Genomic DNA, 24,738 nt, shown 5'->3' on the forward strand with positions numbered 1-24,738 from the left:
TGACGCAAGTTTTACGTGATTACTGATACGCGTGAGTTACATCTGCTTAATTACGACAGGCATTCTCGATATTTCTTCCCGTCTGTTATCAATAAGTAATCACATAATTTTGAGTACAATTTGGAAAAAAGCAAGCAGTCATAGATTTTTTCAAAGACTACAAATTGCATTGGCCCCATTTTCGTTCGTCTTTGAAAAAATCAAGAGTGCCTTTTTATTCCAAATTGCATAAGAAAAATCATGTGATTACTAATAATTGTTGACGTCTTTCGCCGATATGGACGAGCAGAATTGTTCTACTGATTAGAGAGACTCTAAATGGAAGGACATTTTTTTTGCCAAGGGGATTGAATTACATTGTGCAGCTTTCGTCGTAATTACGTATCCTGGATGGGTCACATCCATGGGTCATAACCCTAACCCTAAATATGTTTATAGTTAGGCATCTGAGCATGCGGTTACAGGCATCTTTCATTACAGCTTCGGTGCGGAGCAAGAATTATATCTTCCAGTCCAATTACCTCTCCCATTTTCGATGCATTCGGGTAGGTACATTGTCTCATAATAAGGTCAAGTAAGACGTGTTTGCCCTCACCTTTGTTGGGAAAAAGTTCTCTTTTCCGGATATTTTGTAATTGCTGCGGCAGTGAGTGAGCCTGAAGCGAACGAACAAGGCAGCTCTCTCAACGGGAAAAGGACACATTTTTCTTCGAAACGCAACGAATTGTGCTCGCAGTAAGATCAGAGGAACAAGGAGTTAAGTTAAGTGGGTTAAGCGCGAGTGGAGGAATTAAGATGCGCGGTCTGATCTTGAGTGAGCAAATTGCTTGCGACAAAGAAGACGAGAAACTTGCAGACAAATGTCACACAGAAGACAAGAAACTTGCAGGCATGTTCCCGACTCGAGGTAAATTATAATCTATAAAAACTGCTCTGTTTTTTAGTCTTCTGGTTATTTTCACTTGTTTGACGCTTCTTTTATCAGTTTCAAACTTTATCGCAGCTTCGTGAAATACAAATTAAAAAAACTCTCTGACTGAACTAAAGTGATGGGTGGTCAGGATTCCTTTAAAAATGAGAATTCCGTTTAAAGAAAAAAAAATGATCACGATGCATACGGCGTCTACGAAAAGCGATCACATGTCTCCCATCCCGTTACGAACCCCGCCGGACAGAGTTTAACTTCAGTAAACTTTTGTCATGAAAGCATCTCGAAGAACTTAGTATTGACCATTCATTATCTAGCTGAATTTGATGATGCATAAGTCTTTCTCATGTCTATTACTGTACGAATCACGAAAAGTAGAAGAATAACCTTAGCACCTCGCGCTTTAACTTGCTGTGAAAAAGAAGATAAGGTGAACTCGGAAATGATCATCATGCTCGATGCCAATGTTAGTCAATTCCCTTTCAGTATTTTCTTCAATCTTTCTGGGTTTCGTATTTTACTAGTAACCACATGTCCTCTCAGGGGGCTATTTACGTTGTATCGTTTTCTCAGAAGTAATAGGTACAGTAGTTATTTTGACCACAACTTACCTTTTTAAATCAAATCGCACTTACCTTTGATTCAGAGTCTACTTTAGGGCAAAGTACATAATTTCAATCAGTAACATGAATCATAGTACTCGGCGCTTATTAGAACCATCTCAAGAAGTCCATGCAAGTATCGTCAAACTGTTGTTTTCTTTCTTTTCTCGTGTGGGGTCCCGTCCCTGTTCAAGACCCACTAAAATCTCCCTTCAATTCCACGCACCGGCGAGCTGTTGTTAAATGACCGCAAGCATACTTGAACATCTCCCTTCCCCTCGGCAGCATTTTTACCATTTAGGTAAACTAGTTTGATATGATATTATCAGTGAACGGCACCTTACCCGAGTGGCGAAATTATGAGCAATAATGGTGTCACTAGTTTTCTTTCCAGCAAACTGGGCTACTTTCTTTAGTAAGCGAGCAAGGGGCATTAATCAAGAGAAACGCATGCAGTCTTGCCTCGCTATCAGGTTCTTAGTGAAAAGAGAAAATGGCTGCGCACGTGGAAGGCTGATGAATATTTACATTCATTCAAGCATCAGACCGAGGTTGGCCTGCAGGCGGACGTTTCGGAAGACAGACTTTCGCTAGAACAAAGACTTCCGCTCGTCTAAAAATAACTTTCGTGGACATGACATATCCCAAGGGCTGAACCGGGAGCCTCCCTCTCTGTCTCCTCATTTTCTCTTGACCTTAATCAAATCAAAGGAGATCAAGTCAACCGTTGGGTTTTGTGGAGTGGGAAAGAAATAACCCGGAGAACAACTGCTAGGAACAACGTAGCCAAGCATCAAAGCCAGATCTATTGCATAGAGTCTGGGACTCATTGGTGGAAGGCGCGTGCTTTCAACACTGCTCCAACCCCCTCTTGCCCAACAGTGACTGGTATCATTTGCAGGCTTTTCTTTGCCCGGTACTCTAATACTGGATAATGGTAAAGCTAACTGGGAAGAGCGCGGGAAGAAGATAATGACCCCACCTAAACATTTTGGACAACTAAATTCAACACTGTCTTATAGTTAAAATTAATAGAAAAATTGCTTTTGTTACCCTTCCAATGGCACACAGGATGCTGTTCCTCATGATTGCAGCCATGTCTTCCATAAACTCCAGCGAGGTTGCCCAGGGGTCCATGCACGTAGTTATGATGTATTTGAGAGACTCGTCTTCGTGATGCTTCAACTGAAAGTTATTTTTTAGAAATGAAAGTATGACACTTGACTAAATAGCAATAAGCGGTTTATTTTCGAAACGTCCGTTTCGTACAATTAGATTACAGCTGAAGTTAAGCTGTCAAATTCTGCGCCCCATGCTGACAACAGAGAGATCAGAGAGATAAAGCATTGCGTCTACGGCAAGGGGCAAACCAGATTTTAGCTCATTTCTTATGTGAAAGATGTAGTATTGTGGGAACCCTGTGCCAGAATGCCAGGTTACTTGGCACTGAGCTTCCGTGTAGCTAATGGCGGACACGACTCGATAAGAAAGGTTGTGTTAATCCGAGCCATCCGTTACTAATAACACAACAAAATAAACGTTTACATATTTGAAGTGCGTGCTATAGACGAAATGGAGAAGTGATGCTCGAACTTATCGGGACAATTTAAGCAATTGTGTGTTAAAGACACCCGAGAAATTCAAGTGGCTTCACATGGGATTCAAACCCACGACTTCTGCGATGCCGGTGCAATAGACCTTATTCCAAAATGGCCGTCATTTAAATATTCTTTTGTTTTTATTCAAACTAGCCCTTGATGCCTCGTTCTTGAGCTGCAAATTCAAAAGAATATTTTGCCTTGAACGAGGCATCAAGGTCTAATTTCAATAAAAACAAAAGAATATCTAAATGGCGGCCATTTTGGAATAAGGTGTATGCTCTACCAACTGAGCTATGAAGCCACACAGTTGGGAAAGGAAAGGAACTTTATTTAAGTGTCTAATCTTCTAGCGCTGGAGCACTAATTGGTAACACTGTAAATTGAAATTAACAAGTTAACGCACATCAAATCAAATTTTGGTTTTTTAGTGGAGGGGAAAACCGTATTATCCGGAGAAAAACTCCTCGGTGCAGAGTAGAGAACCAGGAAACTCGTTCCAGGTATGACGCCGATTCTGGGAATCAAACCCGGGCCACCTTGGTAGGAGGCGAAACCTCTCACCACTGCGCCATCCCTGCAGGTCAATAGACCACTTTCGTAAATGGCGACCACTTCTTTATGTTAATTAGACCTACTGGCCTCATTTTGAAACAAAAATTCTTTTGAGATTTGCTCGTCGTAGCGAGGCTAGAAAGGCTTATTAGCATTAAAACAAAAGAATATTTTATTTGGCCGCCATTATGAAAAAGGTCTATATCACCTGAAATTTTCAGGTGCCCATAAGAAACAACGGTTTAAATTGTCCAGGTAAGTGAGGGGATCACTTCTCCATTTCCTCATTTCTACATATACCTAGTAACGTCCCCTAAAAAAAGAGAAGGTCAATTTAGAACAAGAGAGTTTTACATGCTGTGGTGCGGACAAGCAGCAACCTGCGTTTTGCCGTTTTATGTGAGCGCGATGCTATTAGAAAGATTTAGCGTCACTTTTACGTGAAACGGGAAACGTCGGCCCGCCATTAAACAATTATTGGATGAGGTTGAGAAGGATATCCCCCAAATTTTGCACAACCATTGTTTCCAGTTTGCTTCTACAAAATTGTGGGGGGGGGGGGGAACAAGCAAAGAGTATTACGGTATTTTCAGAAGTTGCACATAGCATCCCAAAAGAACTTCGCGTTAAAAATGGAACCCCGTTTGAGCGTGAACTTAAAAATCGGCTGTTAAAACCAATGGAAATTAAGGAGATGAATGTTGATTTACGCTACTCAGAAATTTGCAAATATCTCTCGCCCGCTAGTTAAAGTAACTCTTCGATTAATGTACATTTAAAGTCAAATCTAATCATTCTAATATTAGTCATATTTCAACCGTGGTATCTTGATAACTTTGTAATTAATTTATTAATTAACTGATTTCTTAATTTTTACGTTCTTTGCAATTTTATTTTATTTAATAACATATATTTAGCAGAGACAGGCCTTGTTTTACAAAGATGGCCCGCCTAGAATAGCTTTGCTAATTGCGGCTCGCCTAGGACTGTAATGATATTGCATTGGTAATAAAGAAATAAATAAATAAATTGAATTGTTGAATTTCCATACTTCTATGACCAGCAACAGCTTACCGTTTCCAGTTTCCCGTTTCCCGTTTCCCGTTTGTCGTTTCACGTAAACGCTTTGCTAAACCTCGCTATTGATTAAAAGAAACATACTTCGAGCCAAAGTGTGCCGACAAATTATGATGAAGGCACAATGCGGCACATTCCACGTACGTCTCCACAAGAGCCTAGCAGCAAACCCATCAAGTTAATACAAAGGCGCTGAAATTGCCCTGTGTCCAGAGATGCTAGTAACTGGGCGCACATCGATTCGACGATCCCTTTTGCTCTTATACCCAACTTCAGCATCACTCATGTCTGTGAATACAGACAATTGACATTAACGTACCCCTAATCTCTGATCCTCAAGTGAAGATAATAAACTGTATTTACCCTGACGCAAAAATAACGATAACTTTAACACTTCCTCATCGTAGGGAGTAGGTTGGGAATGCTTAGACTTAAAGACGCCTTTGTGTTGGACGTCAATAATGGGCGCGCATTCTATTCGATCGTCAGAAATCACATCTTCAGGCGCTCAAACTCAAAGATTACGAAAGGAAATATTTAATATTTAAGATGAACGTCAATGTACAAGGGCGACTGAATGTTTCTATTCCAAAGATGTGAGGTACTACAGTGGAATGCAGATTGAGATTCTAGTTAATTGACTGCTGATAATATTTGACAAAAAGGTTTACTCCAGATGAAGGATATCACAAATATCAAGTTAAGATCCTTTCGAACAAAAGAACAGAGGAATAGCAGTGATAGGGAATTCATTAAATGCATTTAACACCAGAAGGTTAATTGAACTAAGATTATCTTTTAATTTTTAACCAATATAATTTCACAAGTTTCTAGATAAGAGTCTTCAGAAATTAAAATGAGTACTTATATATACATTGCTATCTTGCAACAATCGATTTACTTTCGTAGTTAATTAATTTTTCTTTTACATCTTGTAAACAGTAATCTAGTTCAAAATGCTTAGCTCACTGCTGTCTTAGGTCGCCCGCCTCGACTAGCATTGGCTATTTACGTTAATTTTTATCGTTATTGTAATTTGTAATTAATTCTTTAACAATGATAAAAATAAAATATATAATATATAATTAACAAATAGATTCCATGTTGCCGTGCGTCTGTTCAGTAATAGATCACAGATGACGTCAAAATGTGGTAAGAACAAAAAAGCGGCACACGAGGCGATAGCCGAGTGTGTCACTGATGTTCTTACCACATTTTGACGTCTTCTGTGATCTATTACTGAACAGACGCACGGCAACATGGAATCTATTTGTTTTATATAATAAAGATTTAAACTTTGTTCGCATAAAAGCTGATGGTGACGTCAATCGTGCGTCTGTCCTCTAATAGATCATAGGCAAGAACCAATCAAAATCCGTGAATAACTTGGGTTATTATATAAAAAATATATAGAGGACACACTGCCGTTTCTATTTGATCTAAATGGACTTGTAAGCCTTATCGGCTTTCCTGCTTTTGACCCGAACAAGCATCGTAATTGATTTTTTATTTCCATGAACAGACAATGCTCCACTCACCCCTAATCGTTTCTTCATTTTCTTCAGTGCAGCGCTGTTCTTGTGTGGCAGCATACTCGAGGCTGTTACGAGCATTGGAATGCGGTGAGCCGTTTTTTCGCTTGAGCTGTGCGATAGATCTTCAAAAATGGCCGAGTTGATGGCGTTGCATATTTCAACGCTCTTGTTTCCTTTCCGGTTTACAGAGAAACACGGTATCATAGTGTCGGGTCCTACTTCTTTGAGGTACTCCATCGCCAGCTCGTCCTGCAAGATAAAAACATAGCCGATGACATGGCAAATGGTTTGGCTCTTAAGAGTGCCACTTACAGAATTTACATTGCCTATCGCCAGACGATTTCTTCGTCAATGAGGAACCCCTTATGAGCAAAAGGGTTGAGCTAGAGGTTATATTTGAACACTAATGGCCGTGGATTGCAAGTAATGCGCCCTGTTTCAATAAACGCATCCATGAACTGTACTTACAACAACAGAGTAAACGTCAACGTTTACGAACTGTTCGTATGAGAATGGCGATCAACCAATAGGAAGGTTGTTATTTTGTACAGGACACCAACGTGAACGTTGTTTCGTCACAAAGCATACCGGCGTTGCCGCTTTAACATCAAGTCAAAGCGCTCAAGAAGTATGCAGATAACAACGACGATGACAGATCGTCACGACTTATCATCGAGGACCTCCAAACCAAAGATTGTGCCATGGTCGATCAACAGAACAAATAGATATTGGGAGAGGTTTGTGCTAGATATCGTAATTTATCAGCGTCGAAAACGTCAATCAGCATTTACGGAAGCCGAAAGGTAAGGAAAGTAATTGATGTGTGCAAAAGTGGCAAATTACGATATTATTCGAAGCGGCATCGACTTTAAAATAACTTTAGCATTCCATTACCGGTTTATTTGTCGGAAGCGTAAAATAGTCTAAAATCGTCTGTTCCTGGGTGGGTGCTTATGCAATGGCAGCGACGGATCATTTTCGAAACCCTTTGGCAACTAAAATTGGTTAAATAAACTAGAAGGGGAGCCGAAGTCCAAGATGTTCGGACCCATGGAAGAATCTTTGTTTACAATTCTTGCCCTACTGGCATATGCCTGTTATATTCTAGTCGATCAAGCCAACAAACAAGCGCTGAGTACCGAAAGTTCATTGCATAATTAACTATCCCTTAAAATTTTGGCCCGATAATCCCAAACTACGTTTGAAGACTGTTTCTTTAAAAGCTTCTTTTAAATTTTACAAATATTGTATTGGCTCATAAGTTCATTTGTCACCCAATAATTTATCCGTTTTTGAAGGGAACTATTTCTCGAACTATCGAAACTTATTATCGAATGGGTCGATATTCTTTTATCTTTTGGAGCCAATTTGCAAAAAATACGATGCCTTCTGTAAGCAAACTGGTGTCATGATAAGACGTTGTGTAAGCCGTGTAGTCAGCAAATAGATTATTTCGTTAGTGATTAGGGACTTATTTCGTTGTATACCGAGAGTATTGCGGCTTCAGGGAAGAAGAATGATTTGTTGGCGGTCGCTGGCGGTATTTTAGAGTCACGTGCCTGGATGGCTTTGCATTTTGAACCATTAAGCCAGAAAGCATAATTATAGGAAAAGGAAAAAAGTGGATGGAATAATAATAATAAAGTGGTTTCAACTGAGTGTCGTAAATCAACTTCGACCAATCACAGCGGGTGCAAATAGCACAATGAACCAATCCAAATTCGTAGCAAATCCGTGTAATTTGCTCAAAGCGCGGGAAAAATCGCGCGTGCAAGTCGCGATTGGCTTTGGTTTTCCTTCTCATTGGTAGATAAACTGGAGCGAGATTATTAAACCAATCACTTAGCGTAGCAATTGCAATCACGTAACTACTTTCGACAGCCGTTTGAAAACTGCTCTAAATTACGATACCTTTACAAGTTCTTCATTGGTTTTGCCTATTATCCTTTCTTTGATGAATTTTATCTGCTCTTCTTCCGTCAGTTTCTTAAATGTTGGAAGAGATTTGGTCGTCTGGATGACAAAAATGTCGTCTTCGTCAGCAAGAGTTACCCACAGGCAGTAAAGAATCTTTGCAGTAAACATGCATTCAGCCAGAATGCGACCATATCCATTTTTATGCAAACCGATGACCTGACGAAATGAATCAAAGCAGAATCGCGTTAAATGGGTTTGTCATTTTTCAGCTTTAACCCTCTCACTTTCAAGATCCAAGATGTTAATTCGCTGACTTAGGTTTCTTTCCATGCCAGTTAGGGGAATTTGGTATTAGATAAGGACAACATCCCTTCATTGATTCTTTCTTTACTCTCATCTCCTCTTTGGTTGACACTGTATTGACAACATAAGGAGAAATTACATACTGAACACTCCTGGGTGTGAAAGAATTAATCATACCCGTCTGCGCCGCAGATTTTTAAAGATATTTGTATTTATTAAAAACTGAACCACGGATATCAGATTTCCAGCATTTTCATTGGCTCGCTGGACACAGGCTATCAGTTCATATACCTGCTGTACCTAATATGGTCAAGGAACGCGTCAGCAATAAAGCGAGCTGATAACATTTTTGCAGCTCTGGGAAAAAAAAGGCCGATAAAAGCCGTTTTGGACCGGAATTGAGCGAGGCAGAAATCAATGCTTTAGTGGAAAAGTTGAAGAGTTCGGCCCTTGTAGAATAATTGTTAAATATAGACCCCCACCGCCCCCTCCCCCCCCCCCCCCGAAAAAACAACACAACTTAATTATTACCTTATTTGCAAGCATCACTCCGGCAGCAGCTGCTCCGGGCTTTGATCCCTCGATACCAATGTCTCCAAGAGTCGTTGCTCCATGGTAATAAACAGCACCAGTGGTGATTTGAAGAAATGAGTTCATCGTTTTGTCTCGGTAACAAAGCGCCCCCGCCGGATATGGACAGAAGCCAGATTTGTGCGGATCGATTGTGATGGTTTCGCATTCCTGGATCTTTGACAACTGTTTGTGGACGTGGGAACTCAGGTACATCTCTGGGACAAATCCACTAGGAGCAGCGGACAAGTTGGCTGAGGTGATCGCAGGCTCATCGCGCAACATGCTGCAAAAGTATCCTCCCCAGGCCGCGTCTCCGTGAACGCAAAAGTTCAGTCCCTAGGAAAAGGCCGTTACGTTAAAGAAACCATATGACTCCTCATTATAACATCAAATTAGATTCCGCTTCAGCCGAACTCGCCTGTGTGGATTTCCCTATAGAATTGTCACTAACCTTTTCTTTTCTTTACATTCTTTTCATCAGACCCTAAAAACTAAGCTTTTTCTTCATTTGCTTTGCAGTTTCACTGAAACCTGGTCGACAATTTCATGCTACAGTAGCTTTTAAGAAACGTTTGCTCTTTCGACTAGTGTCTAACTGGAAAAGCCAGCGATTTACTTAGATACTAGGCATTTTAATTCATGTTATGTACTTTGTATCCTGCTATATAATAATTTGATTTGTAACGTTACTGAAAAACAAAAGTACCTTTTCATTGTAACCTGATGTAAAAAAGTGAAATGTGAATAAATTATTGCATTACATTGCATTGTACTGTATTTCAGCATACATGCTACAGTTTGCAACGAGTATTGTTTGTTAGGGCACTGTTTTTGAAAAAAAAAGCGCACTTGTTTGGGAGTCCGTATTTTTTTACCTGGGCGACAGAGCAGCGTGGAGTATGGAGACGAGTACAAAAACCCGAAGGGGACTTAGAGGTGGTAAAGCTTGGAGCCGACGAAGGCTAAGCAGGTTGGCGTGTTTAGTGCGCGGAACCCCTCAGTGCTACAGGCCTGAATGTATTAATACAAAGAGTTGAACACGAGAAACCCAAAAGTAAACTACCGTAAAAAATAAAGGCATTTTTTCGTACCAGGACAAGAAAAGTGATTTATCATTGATTCTTACGTCCCCAACAAACAATTGAGAGAGATATGCGATTGACATATGATCACTTCATGACACTTACTTGCTTGCGGAACTTGTCCCTTAAGTCCAAAATATCAGTCAAAGGATCCACGGCGCTTTCTTCCGTTGTTCCCATGATGGCCACCACGGAAATGACTGGAATCTCCTTCTCCTTTTTGACTTTAAGAACGCGCCTCAAGTCTGAAACCAACAATATGATAGAGTTGGGGGAACACATGTCGTTGTATTGCACTGACGTTTCAATTCGAGTTTCAACGGTTATTTCTCGATTTCTCTGAATTGATATATTAAGCATAGTTAATACACTGAGATGGTTATGATTAATACACTGAGATGGTTATGAAACTCGACATGTTTCTTTGTTTTATGTTTTTGTTCGCTGTTTTGGCCCTGAACATGCACAAACTACACACTTTTTCTAAAAAAACAGCCAATCAAAAGTTTTGATTAATTTATTCCAAATAAAGTTCTGAACCGAGCTCGAGAACAAAAGATTGTTCGTTAACTTGAACAATGAAGTGCGACAGTACTGTTCTCGCTTTTGAAGTTTTCGGTATTTCATAACCAGTCCATATATATGAACTATGATTTAAGCTTGGCCATCGAGTTAAAAATATCACGGCACTTTCTTAGCCAATTAGATGCTAGTAGCTGTCATCTGCACGGCGCACTTTCCCGCGCATGAGCGCCGGCTGCATGCATTTGCGTTACATTGTGATTGCCTAAATGATTCTGCTCGAACGCTCCCTTAGAGACTGCCACAGTTTGGCTAAATTACGTTGATTACAGTTTTGTCGTAGAATAAAGCAAAAGGCTTTTGTAAACATGCACCGACCTTTTATATCGACGCGGGCATCTTCGTCGACTGCAACTGTAACGATGTTCTCTCGTCCAAGTCCAAGAATCGTTATTGCTTTCATAAAAGAAATATGCATGGTACTTGGAGCTACAACACAGGCGCTCTGGGTCAAGTCGTGGCGTTTGGCAAATTCCTGGGCTCCAATTGACTCATAAAGGTAGCTTGCCATCATCTCCATGAAGTCTTGGTGTTCAAGGTTTAGCAACGTTTCTATGTCGGAAGGCATCTTCAGGATGGTGTCGACATCAAGATTGAGAAGTTCCCACTTGGAAGCTTTTATTAGCTCTTGCTCCTCGTTAAATTGAGGAAAAAAGACCTAAATTGAAACGAAATTTGTAAATAAATCGCACAACAATGCCACGTTTACACCAGCAATCTTTCTTTGACAAGGAAACATTGCTCGTGTAAATAAGGTGAAATTGACAATTTCCTTTTGACCTAACTTTTCCTTGTCAAGAAAAAATTGTCATGGATGAAATTTTTTCGAGTACTGAACAAGGAAATGTGACGATAAATATTGATGAGATTAGATCCTAATATAACGCCTATGCTCACTGCTGTCAAAATATACAAAATGGTGGCTAAAGTGATCATGATAAAGCTGTTTATCTCTTACTTGAGTCTTTTCAGAAAAAGGAAAGTCTGTGGAATACTAAGCACGAATCTTATCAGAATCGCAATATTAAGAAGAAAGAGTAGGATGACACAATAGCCGCTAAACTTGTCAAGGAAAACTTGTTTATCGTCTACACGAGCAATTATTCCTTTTCAAGGAAAACGTGTTGACCATTTACACGAGCAATGATACTTGCCAAGGAAACTTGTCAAGCAAAACTTTCTGGTGTAAACCGAATAAATAGACTCTTTGGTTTTCGTGCGATCCCACGGCGGCCGGGTTGATGTTTCGGATAACGGTTATCCGCCGGAAACGACGACTACTTAGCAGGCCAAAACAAGTATAGAAATTATCTCAACTCATGGTCTTATATGTCATTTATTTTGATGTAGATATATTTCGTCGAGTCCTTTCACGGGAATACATGAGCCCAACAAAATTGACCTGCTCCCAAAATATATTCAGGTGTCGTCTATAAGTGACAATTGCTTAGATTGTCCGGTGAAGTGCGAGGACTACTTCTATCCTTCGTCAAAAACTCATATTTCTTTCATTATTACAGTTTAGTTAGTGGAGGGGCACATTGTGACGTGTTGACGATAAAGCATGAAGCTTTTTATGTGACTGAATTGAATGTGACAACCCATAATTTCATCCTGACCTTGTAACCTTTGACGTCAGAAAGCTTCGCTTCTTTCATCAAAGCCTCTTGTAAGCCAAGTGGAAAGTACTTAACATTCCTTTGCGCCCAAATTGCTTCAATATTGGCAACAGTTCCACCAGCTGTTAAATGACCCATGCATTTATCCTTGTCGTACCCCATCATGACGCACAGATCGATTCCCACATCTACCTCGAGTTTCGTAGTGGCAGTTGAAGCTTCTGCTGCACAATTGTTTTGGTTAAACAACAATCCAGTGATATAACCAAGATTTGCTGGCATGACTGTGTCCCAAGTTACGTGACCCTGGGTGAGAAATATTTTTCCTTTCTAACCATGGTCAGAAGAGGCAATAGAGACTTAAAAGGGGAAGTGCCACGTTATTTCAGTCAAACTCCAAAACACTAAAATACGTCTTTGTATAAATCAAGACCAAAAATAATGGTGTAGTTTTGTTGCCAATAACAATTGAAGTGCACTGAAGCTATTCTTTGTTATTTGCATTCATGGATGGAGAGGATAGAAATGGATTAAAACTTTAAAAAAAATGGCCAGTTTTTTTAAGATTGGAGATGGTGTCTGCAGAAAGGCGCCAAAAATTAAATACCAATAGCTCTCAGGTATGCAACTCTCTACTTTACTTGCACAAATGCCATAATACACGTCTTTTAACCACCAAAATTTTGCATAATCATTGCTAGTAAATTTTCCAACAGAAATCGAAAAAATGCCTATGCAAATGTTTGGGGGTTAAAAGAGGTGTATTATGGGATTTGTGCAAGTAGAGAATAAATATAATCCATATCTTGTCAGTGGGTTGTCAGGAATGTTGTACGTGTTAGCCTAAGTACTAATTTAGATTTTTACCCAGTTTTGACCTAAAAACAGCAAATTTAGCATGACAGTGTCCCTTTAAGATCTACGTAGGTGACGCCCTTCGTCAGCATATTAGGGCGTGAATGAGATAGCAACAGAACGGGAACGTCAGTGGCGACTACCAATGAGAATTTAGAATAGAGAAGAAAAGAGTGGAGTCTACTCTATTCTGAATTATCATTGGTCTTTTTTCTGCGCGCGCCGTCGCCACTGACGTTCCCGTTCTGTTGCTAAATCAGCCTAATAATCGAGAGCCTACGAGCGGCTTCAGAGTAAAGATAGAGAACGATAACTTTACATTTCTATCAAAGGCGTGCAGCACAAGGAGCGCCATTTTTTCCCTCTTGTATTACTAACCAATGTTATTATATGACTAGCTCCGTGAGCGGGCAAGATGAACCAAATCGCGCGCTCTGATTGGCTACCCGAGCGGGCAAGATGGAGCGATACTGCCCGCTTGGGATTTCTCGCTTGGTCCCGCAAGATCAAAGATCATTTTTTGGTGTTTTAAGTCATATAATAAATCCTTTATTGACCAAGATTGTTCGGTCAAGATGACTGGATATTGGCCTCGTTCTTTTTTTGCGTGTTTATGGACCTCGACTTCGTCTCGGTCCATAAACACGCAAAAAAAGAACTTGGCCAATATCCAGTCATCTTGACCTCACGCTTGGTCAATAACCCATACATATTGAATTTCGCTCTGCCCGTGGTAAAATAGATGCCAACATGAAGGGAAGGTCGGAGTTTTCTGAAAACAGCACCATGATACAGTCACGTACTAGGTACCGATATACGAATATTTCCACAGCCTGTTTCCCGTGTTTATCATGACCCTTAGGCAGCAATGGACTGCTGTTTAGAGTCAATTAGCATGTCATAGCCAAGCTACTAGGGAGGCTTATTGTGGGAGCAACGGATGGGCAAGTGTACAAAAGGTCGCCGGTGAGTCTAATATAATAAGGACCTTTAGATTCTAGGACGAGGACGGGAACGAGTACGAGTTTTGACTACCCGTTTTTAGCGAAGATACTTAGAAAATTTATAACCCATACGATTGATCTTACTCTTTGTTAGCAGTATATTTTGCTCAGTTATTCGTATTGCTGGTAACTGAGCTTTTTTGGTGATCGAGAAATGCCAAAACTGCGACTAAGTTGTTGACTTGTTTTGAAAAGACGACATTTTTGCAAAACTGAAGTGACGACGGTATCACGTTTTTCCCGCCAAAATGACGCTGGTTTGCGCGAGCTCACTGCTGTCCTATAAGAAAACGTCGTACTCGTGGTCGTTCTCGTCCTAGAATCTAAAGCTCTCTAATGACGAACTTTATTTAATTTATTTTTAACTTTATTTAATTTAGTGCCTTGTTTATCATGACCCTTAGGCAGCAATGGGCAGCTGTTTAGAATCAATTAGCATGTCATAGCCAAGCTACTAGGGAGGCTTACTGTGGGAGCAACGATGGGCAAGTGTACAAAAGGTCGCCGGTGAGTCTAATAATAGGGACCTTTAGATTCTAGGACGAGGACGAGAACGAGTAGGAGTTTTGACTGCCCGTTTTTAGCGAAGATACTTAGAAAATTTATAACCCGTACGATTGATCCTACTCTTTGTTAGCAGTATATTTTGCTCAGTTATTCTTATTGCTGGTAACTAAGCTTTTTTGCGCGCTGATCGAGAAATGCCCAAAACTGCGACTGTGTTGTTGACTTGTTTTGAAACGACGACATTTTTGCAAAACTAAAGTGACGACGGTATCAGAATCTAAAGCTCTCTAATGACGAACTTAATTTAATTTAGTGTCGAGTGTCTACTGAAAGAGCTGGGCACTGATCGGGCACACTGTATCGAAATCAAATCAAATCAAAACAACACATATCAAATCAGAGGTTGGTTTTGATGAGAGGGGACTACCGGAGTACCTGGAGTACCAAGCTTGGGAATCGGCCACATTGGTGGGAGGCGAGGCGAGTGCTGTCACCACTGCGCCACTCCTGCTCCTTCCTGTATCCCTATCCGTATTGTTGGCCAAAGCCCGTCCTAGTGACATTCCTCACAGAAAACTACTAGAGGTTTTATACGTAACCTAACTCAAAACTATTCTATACCGCGACAAGTTACCTTGTATCTGGTGCTAAAGAACGGTACCGATTTGCTGAGATCATTTTGCAAAATTTTCAGTTCATTTTGTAAACTCTGCATGGCGCTCTGAAAGGCTCCTTCTTGCCGAACGTCGTCCGTGACATAAGGAGGATCACAAGGAAAATAGCTAAAATATTAAACAGACAAAAATAAGTATAGGAAGTCGCATGAAAGCGAGTCCCTTTTTTATAGGTTTTCACTAAAGTTCAAGAAATTCTTTTTCATTTTAACTTACCTATGGCGATATCCAATGTGAGAGTCTACAGCTTGTGTGATAAGGTCCTTAAATACATCTCCGTTTTCTGCTTTGGGTCCCAAAAACCATGCTCCGAGAGCGGCCCATTTCTTTTGCTCATCGACGTCTGGCTGTGTCTTTGAAAAGAGCCTGCGATTTTGTGAATACATAGGGGCCTTGGAGAGGCGAGGTTTCCTAACTCCAGAGGTAGAAAGTTGATAACCAGCAGATCTCTTTCGCTTGGTCGTAAACATGGTTCAAGAGTTTTACCTGCGAAAAAAGATCAGTCAGTCAGTCAGTATTTCACTGATTGTAAACGGAAAACTCAAGAAATTTGTAGTTGTCCAATGGAACGTATCCCAAGAAATACTAGTCTCGGAAAGCAGTCTGAGGCGAAACCCAACTTGACTTGACCCAGAAGAACGTGGAAAACACGATGTATTTTCGTTTACCAAAGATGCCATGAAGTGACGTTTACACGACAGATTAAAAATGGAACTACATTTTAAATTTAATTTTTAATTTTATTTATTCGCCACAATTCATGGAGTAGCAGGGAAGAGGAACAGAACTTTCGTCCCAATCAACACCTAACCCCTATATCCCGAGATCAGACCACAACACCGGGAACTCCATGCCCTACTCTTCTCGAACAGTGTGTATACCCCGAGGGTTATGAGACGGGGCCTCCGACTTATAGTCCTTATCCGAGAACACTTAAACTCTAACCATTCGCAGATGTTGTTACAAAGGCAGCACTTTCTCCTCATCAATTTAAAGACCTTGAGTGTTGGTCCGGCCGGAGTTGAACTCACGACCTCCCGCGTGACAGCCCGGTGCTCAACCAACTGAGCCAACAGTGTGCGGTGCTTAAAAAGCAAAATATTCCTACAATATTTGAAAGGAAAGGGTGGTCCCTTATCCTTTCCGTGACTGGATGGACCCGTCAATAGGGACCTTTAGATTGGAGGACGAAGACAACTACCAGTACGACTTTTCCGCACTGATCATGCGCAGGTTTGGAGGCCAACATTTTTCGAAGTGAGTCAATTTCGTCCCCAGTCCACTTTTCGTTTGGTCAAGACCAAGAACACAGACTCTGGCCACTTCCAATTCATGCGCAGTCGTAGTAAAGGCCCATCTTTGTAACCGTTGACGACCACTTTTTTTTCAAATTTCTAAGCACGCGTAGACGATCCGGAAGTCCGTGATTTGCGGAATTCCTGCCTTGGAAGTGGCCAGAGTCTGCGTTCTTGGTGTTGACCACCGCTGCTGTTCAAGTGATTTTAAATTCAGTTGTTACACACATAAGATCACGTAGGCCGTAGATCGTCCAGGGCAGAAGCCACATCACGACTCAGGATATTTATCTTTCACCGGTGTTCCGAATGCCAAAAGATATGGGCCGTCCTTCGTAAACTTCAGATTTTTTTTATTCACACTCGCATTTAACCTTGCTCGGTGTTGGCGCATGTGCAAAAAACTCATTCGCGGCACACCTTTTAAGGTGTGTCTTAAAAGACACGACATCTTAAACAGTTAGCTAGGGTCGCGGAGTAGAAACAAAACATCACTGTGAAAACACTCGAACTAATCGAATGTCACTTGAACGAACGGAGTTCATTCTCGTCCTTAGATCGCACGATCGGCTTTAATTAGTATATATGGTCACACAACGCAATTGTACTTTCACGACACCAGAGCAGAATCCGTGCCGCACTTACTATATCTGCTCGCATTGAAACCTTGAGTCTCAGTCTAGGACCATTTGTTCTTTGTTTGTGAATGCTTAACAAATAGATACAGGGAACGGTAGCCTGCTTCGAAGATGGTAATATAACCCCAGTTATTAAACAGACTGCTAAACAACGCTTGGAACGACTCGGAGTTGCCCCAAACAGGATTAAATTAAGGCGTAGTAATCCGGCTTGACTACCATAATAACCTTAGGTCTAAATTTCACTTAGCTGATCAGGCTTGAACGACCAGTGAACTGACGTGACCACTGTAACAAAGAAGCCATACTGTTGCCAGGCAAAATGCATGTGCGTGCTAGAAAACACAACTAACTTTAATACGCGCATCATGGCTAAGTTACAAAGGTATTGCGGTCGTTTCACCAGATAGGCTCCTTGCCCGAAGCTAATTCGCTCGAAATGAAAGTCCATTCGCTCGAACTGAAAAAGTATTCTCCCGGTCTATTCTCTAAGACGATTTAGGAAGCAATGGGTCTGTACCTGTATATATACACATACACAATAAACCGGTAGATTGTGTATCTCCTATTCTAATGGCAATAGGGAAGATTGCGCTGTTTGTATTCGAAGTTAGATTGTTTGATCTTGGTTCTGCCATTTAACACGGATAAGGCGAACGGGTTTTCAGTGCGGGCGAACTGACTTTGCGCTGAACGAACTGCTTCCGTGTAGTCGGAACGAGGATTTATGCCAAGTGAAAACGAGAACGTAACGAAAACAAGCCATTTCCGAGTCCACTACGAGCTCATTATCAAAGCGAGAGCAAATAAAGGATATCGTATGGCCAGCGTTGATTATATTTCTCACGATATACGATGGAGATGCGTTCTCTGCTTGCCCTGAACGCCATCGCTCGATGACGACTCTCGTTCCCAAAAATACAAGTGGTCCCAGGCATCGATATCTGTTAAACTTCACATATGAATTTGATTTTGCAGAAAAAAATTGCATTTGGATTTGCGTTGAAAAGGAACCCGAAGTATCTTGGAGGTACTTGACCCTCCATTATCCCTTCCACTACACAAAAAAAATGCAACTTTTATTTTTAGTCAAAATATTAAAAAAACGGATTTTGAAAGGATTTAGGGCATAACGGATGACTTGTTGTCTGACCTTCTCTAAGTAAATCGAATTAGCAATTCTATCGATTCACACCAAACGGCTCCCAAGCTTGACTCCAATTTTACTAACAGTCATGCAAACTCAGTGTGGGATCAGTGTTCACCAACAAAATTGGATAATTGAGTAAACCACAGCTGGTATATTTTTGACACAAAGTACTTTATAACTGAGTGATTTTCCATATTTTGAGAGGCGCATGTGCTAAAACCAGGAACACCGGAGGTTACCCGAACGCCGGAACATCACGGAACACCCTGGAACATCGCAGAACACCCAAAATAATAAAGAACAACAAAAAAATAAATTATTACAAATACAATTAAAAAAGGGCTTTGGTTTTCTGCTGATCAGATCGCCATCTTGGTAGTGCCTCCCAACATGGAGAGCGGTGAGTGAATTACAATCAAGTCATTTACACATGCAATCTGGCTTTGATCAGCTCAATCATTGGTGATTTTTTTGTCTGTTAGGTAGCGACTCAGACGAGGAACTTTTGTCAAAGCGTGTAAGTTTTCCTATGACAGATTGCCAAGCTTTAAGCGTGGAAGGCGCAAATAACCGTGTTAAAGTACTCGCATATCACTTATCCCGAAAGTTAGCGTTAGCGTCTCGTTCTTAAGGTTAGGTAAAGTTGTTCAATTAGCTTATCAAAAGGTCACTTTTATTTATAGATTCTGCATCGCAGAAGTGATCGAAATTAGTGATGCCAGTGATGGAACGGTAAGGGCCAATTTGTTTTACCTTGACATTAGTGTAACACAAGTAAAAAAAAAAAAGAAAAAATTGTGTATACGAGAAAAATGTTGGTAAATTAAACCAAAAACGTACACGCTTTGAGAAAGCTCCTCGTCTGAGTCGTTACCTGACAGACAAAAACATCAACAAGGATTGAGTTGATCACAGCCGGATCGCATTTTTTGTAAATGACTGGATTGTGATTCACTCACTGTTCCCCATGTTGGGAGGCACTACCAAGATGGCGATCTGCAACGACGTTCTGGTCAGCAGAAAACCAAAGCCCTTTTTAAATTGTATTTTTAATCATTTATTTTTATGTTGGTCTTAATTATTTTGGGTGTTCCGGGAACTTCCGGTGTTCCAAAGCCCTTTTTAAATTGTATTTTTAATCATTTATTTTTATGTTGGTCTTTATTATTTTGGGTGTTCCGGGAACTTCCGGTGTTCCAGTGTTCCAGTGTTCCTGATTTTAGCACTTGCCGTTTTTTAGGTGTTAATGAACTGGTGATCTTGTCTTTTGCGCAGCTGATTTAAGGTGGAAATCACTTAGCCTTACAAGGGTGATAGTTTTCTTATAATATAGTCCCTTGAGAGGACATGTGGTTACTAGTAAAACACTAAACCGGGAAAGACTGATGACAATAAAAGGGAATCGAGTAACAATGGTATCTAGGCTGACATGTTGATCATTTCCGTGTTCATATGAACTTCTCTTTCACAGCAAGTTATCTTTATTGGTTCTACTTTTCGTGTGATCAAAGTACAGTAATATACACAAGAAAGACTTGTAAAATCATCAAATTCAGCTTGACAGTGGTCACTACTGACTAACAGCTTGATTCAGTGCTCGTCTTTCACGACAAAAGTTCAATGAAGTTAATCATTATTTTTCAATTAATCCCTGTCAGGCGGGGTTAGTATCTGGATGGGAGGACAATGAGAGATATACGACGTGTTATTGCCTTTCGTAGACGCCATTTGCATCGTAGTACTTTTTACTCATTTTTAACGGAATCCTGACCATTCATCCACATCTTCTTGAAATGAGATCGAGGCTACGTGTGTCAGTCAGTCCAAGATGGTGTCGCATCTGGCTTCTGATCGATACCCGTGGGATATCATAAACGACATGAATAGTATGGGTTCTACGTCGAACGCAATATATCTATATAATATTAATAGAACACAAAATATGAATGAAAAGTAGCTACAAATAAATCGGTTATTTTGAGAAATGTTAAGACGCCAAACGAAAGCACGATTAAGATATTAACAGTGTGATTAAGTCTGTACAATACATGATGATGTGTAATTACAGATCTTATCGTGAGCATTGCTATGATAGCAGATATCGTTTGATGTATACTTTTGGAAAAGGCGTATGCATTTAAATCCTTCAGCCTGTAGAGTGAGTATTCTTCCAAAGATCGATAATTTTGCCATGAAACGAGTTACAGTGATTCACATTCGCAGTCGTCCGGTCGTCTAAGACGAATAAAAACCTGTACGGACGAGTATAATACGAGTAAAGATTTCATAGATGTCTTTTCATGAATGCCACCAATGTTATAATATAGAATGTACTTTCGTTTTGACCGCTTTTTGTTTAATGGAAACTTCCAGAAAATAAGGAATAAACGCAGCTTTCCTCAGCACTGAAACCTTAAGTTTGGGTGCCATCTTTGACCACACGGTATTTTCCATGAAACGATTGCAGGCTCAATTTTCATGTATCTCACGGCTGGCACGGTTGTTAGCAAGTCGTTTAGCAAAGAGCAAAGGGTGACTCGTGGTCTCAGCTGATAATGTGGCGTTATTTACAAGGTGTTTCGCCACCTCTGGCAAAAAGGGAAACACGTGGAGCAGAACTTGACCTGCTGCCTACGAACAGGAAAAATACAGAATCTTGGTAGCATTTAAAAGGAAGACACTAGACTGACAGGAGCGTTGAAACTGTGGGTCCTTGAATCGTAACTTTGTAAGCTACATTCAAGTACGTTTTGCCGTGGCAGATATAAACCACTGAAAATCAGGTTCCCATAGCTCAAATAACATAATACTCCAGATTCAACATTCGTAATTTCTGACGAGAGTGTTAAATAAAATGCGAATGCTCAAGTTGCAAGTAATTTTATCGTCCATTTTCAATACTTCCACATTTATGCCCGAGTGACCCAAAATTTGTCCGGGCAAGAATATCACGAAACGTACTTGCCCGGCTGACGGCTTTGATAAAAAATTAATATGGATCCCTTAAGTTATCTGTTTACCAGCATCTTGTAACTTCTAACAAATGGCTTATAAAAGTTTTGGTGGGCTGCCTATCTATTAAGGTAATTATGTACATTTACGTGTCGTTACGTGACCGATACCTGACAACCTCAGTGTTAACCCGCTTTGGCAGATAAACAACGCTCTCTTTAGGCAGAGAATAACTGCTGGGTCAGGCAAGAGATCAGGTCTTCACGCCGAATCGAAATAGTTAGCTTTCATAAATTGTTCTGGTGACACCTAAACCTTTAGCAGGATCGATTGGTACTTTATATACACAAAACTAAGTGTCTCACCTTATTTAGGAATATATTGGGTAGCAACGGGGGGGGGGAACTTTTGAGATTATGCAGGCGATAAAAATTATAGACTGTGAGAGTATACATCAGCTCAATGTCTTTATCGTATGTTGTAGCAAAATATTAATCTAGCTACAAAATTTTGTTTCACTGAATTGGACCACTTTATACAATTGCAAATCCAAAAACATACAATGGAACGGAATACTTTACTCGGAATTACAGCTCGCGAGTGTCGCAGTGATGCCAGTGATGATTCCCAAGCGCACGTACACGCTGACAAATGAAATCGAGATTGCTGGTATGCAATAAGAAAATCAGGTGTCAAGTCACTTGAAGGAATGCACGCATTACTTTATACGACAACAGAGAACCAAGGCGTAATTAGTTGCCAAAAATGAAGCGTAATGAATACATTACAATATAAAAGATGTAAATTTAGTTTTCCCCAAACCCCCCAAACTCGCTTTCGACGGTGAAGACGCTAAATTGTGCTAAGAAAGCAAGTGGGTATCGATTTGCAGCGACTACTTAAAGTACTATCAATTAGTGTATACAATCGTCTGATCAACCTGAAAGTCTGATAATCTTCAATAAATGTAATGCAGAATATCAATCGTACCCGGAGAATTCGACGCCTGGAATTGAGAATTGCTTCGAAGGCTATTGTAGCTTCCACCCTCAATCAACTGAAGTTGACACTTCGAAATGTAAAACTGTATTGGATTGGCTGGGCGTTAACTGTCTGGATAACTTAGTACACACTCATGGCATTGGCGCCTGCTCAAAAGTGGTCCGACCAGGACAAAGGCTCTTTGAACTTCAGTGGCCGGTTTATTTCGATATATATCAAAGGGAATTGTTCACTGATGCGTGAGATTATCACGTACAGTCTACAAACATAAAACCTGAATGCATTTATTTTTAGCATCGGACGAACCCTTCATAAATCAGTCGAGCTTGAGCGGCCACGCCTTTCTGGAGGCAGTCGTGTTTTGTCACGCAAATAAATAAAATGACCGAGGGAGGCATAGGAAGAGAAGAAAGGAGGGCCACTCGACTGATTTATGACCCTAGGGACTGCTTGCAGTCTATGATCCGGAGAAGGACAATGTTACTCGTCTGGGGCGATGATCACGTGAAATTAAAGGAACATTTTCACTGGTTGATGCCGCAAACACAACTAGATGGAGGATATATATTATGCATATCCATCCCCGCCAAAATTCAAACTTGTTGTTCTTAAATCCAAACCTTCAATCCAGGCATTGTATCTTGCAATCTAAACTCTTAATTATAAATTCAAACTTTTACAGTGCGACGCGTCTTACCGTGGCCACCTAACAAAGTTTTTTTATAACTTGTACGCCAATCAGGGTGTGCGAATTTGATTGACAGTCACCCCTCCTTGCAAAGTTCGCACGGTTGTAAATTGAACACCGTTGAATGTGGGTTGTTTGAGTAGAGTTGTCAAATGTGAAAGTTTGTTGGGTGGTCACGGTAAGGCGGGTCGCAGTGTAATTTGTCAATGCAAACATTGAATTCGTCAATCAAACATTCAATTCCGAATTGAATATTTGATTGCTGACTAAGTGAATGTTTCAGTTGCCGAATTGAAAGTTTGGATTGCTGAATTGAAAGTCTGAATTCCCGAATTGAATGTTTGAATTGTCGAATTGAATGTTTGAAGTGACCAATTGAATGTTTGAATTGACAAATTGAATAAACAAAAGAAAAGAGCGAACATAACAATTCCTAATCAACATCAACCCAAAGTCTAATCAGAATAACAATTGCTCTTTTGTCTTCCACCATTTTGGTATAAGTTTTTGGCGGGGATGGATACCCATAATACCAGGCTGTGCGGAAATCTTGCCACGATTTCTGCAATTTGTCTTGGGCCGTCGCAAGGGTGTATTACATCGGGCACTGTTTCGAGAAACTCGTCATAGCATGAACAATAGACCAGTTTTAATATATTAAAATTCAGCTTGACAGTGAGGCTTAGAGGATCCGATAGAGGACACAAACAAAAGAAATGAATCGAAGAAGTATATATTCATTCAGTTTCCTTTGTTTGTGTCCTCTAGGCCTTGCTGCCAAGCACAGTGTAACAGCGCCTTCATGTACCAAACGATATGGAACTCATCTAAACACTGAAAAACAACTTTATTCTACCCTTATAACATTACAAAAGAAAATCTCACTTGAACTTATTCACTTATTCAGTGATACTCTACGTAAAGCCCGTTGACAGGGGTCAAATTCCAGAACAAACAAGAGGAATTAATAAAATGGCTATCAGTTTTCCATGTTTTCTTTGTTCTGGTGGATGAACGTTATAAGCTGATGAGAGATCTTTTCTTTTCGTCCACCAAACACGACAGCGATCACGGACAAAACGAGAAAACTGCCTGTTGGGGAATTTATACACTGTTTATAAACAAAGACAACGTCGACGGCCACAGCAACGCCTCACTGAAACCACAGGGAGCAGCCACAATCTGTTCGTGTAAACGTTTGTAATTTTATAATAAAAGTATTGGATTCGCCGTTTGCTTCTTCTGTAGCCATATATCGATAAACATGTGCATAGACCAATGCTAAATAAACGTTGTATTACCTAACCTACCCTGTACTGTCGTTTTTCTGCATCAGTAGTGGTATTTTGAGCGATTTGAAGTGGGGCACAGGGGGGTACAGGGATATCAGGGTACCCCCCTCCTTCCTGAGATGACCTGCGGCTTTCTAATACAACTTAGAAGACTGGAAGACAAAAAACGTCACCAGTCAGCCACCCCATTCCTTAGTGGTACATATCCTCCTAAAAAGAATCCTGGATCCGCCCCTATGATTATACGAAGTATACTATAGAGACATAGTAAAGAAAGTATGCTAAAGCATACTATTAAAACGCAGTTTGT

The 24,738-nt window shown here is 40.5% G+C and overlaps 2 protein-coding genes and 1 long non-coding RNA gene across 3 annotated transcripts in view; 2 read left to right on the forward strand and 1 right to left on the reverse strand.

Annotated features, from left to right (window-relative positions):
* The window catches only part of LOC137999715 (uncharacterized), a 27,134-nt gene extending 4,507 nt beyond the window's left edge, over nt 1-22,627 (reverse strand). Inside the window, exons 1-10 of the mRNA XM_068845576.1 lie at nt 22,437-22,627; nt 15,628-15,897; nt 15,372-15,519; nt 12,372-12,677; nt 11,071-11,410; nt 10,276-10,415; nt 9,047-9,424; nt 8,207-8,428; nt 6,299-6,544; nt 2,584-2,715 (exon numbers count right to left, since the gene is read on the reverse strand). Of these exons, the coding sequence (XP_068701677.1) occupies nt 2,584-2,715; nt 6,299-6,544; nt 8,207-8,428; nt 9,047-9,424; nt 10,276-10,415; nt 11,071-11,410; nt 12,372-12,677; nt 15,372-15,519; nt 15,628-15,881 (2,166 nt within the window). The 5' untranslated portion in view covers nt 15,882-15,897; nt 22,437-22,627. The remainder of the gene's footprint in view (nt 1-2,583; nt 2,716-6,298; nt 6,545-8,206; nt 8,429-9,046; nt 9,425-10,275; nt 10,416-11,070; nt 11,411-12,371; nt 12,678-15,371; nt 15,520-15,627; nt 15,898-22,436) is intronic.
* Nucleotides 1-24,738, forward strand: part of LOC137999717 (uncharacterized) — a 297,056-nt gene that overhangs the window by 255,451 nt on the left and 16,867 nt on the right. The window lies entirely within an intron of this gene.
* LOC137999716 (uncharacterized) lies at nt 18,516-24,399 on the forward strand. The gene is made up of 4 exons (XR_011122990.1): nt 18,516-18,894; nt 18,977-19,011; nt 19,178-19,226; nt 24,202-24,399. It is a non-coding gene; the product is annotated as an uncharacterized lncRNA (long non-coding RNA).

This window comes from Montipora foliosa, chromosome 4 (genome assembly GCF_036669935.1).
Source record: "Montipora foliosa isolate CH-2021 chromosome 4, ASM3666993v2, whole genome shotgun sequence".
NCBI classification, from domain to species: domain Eukaryota; kingdom Metazoa; phylum Cnidaria; class Anthozoa; order Scleractinia; family Acroporidae; genus Montipora; species Montipora foliosa.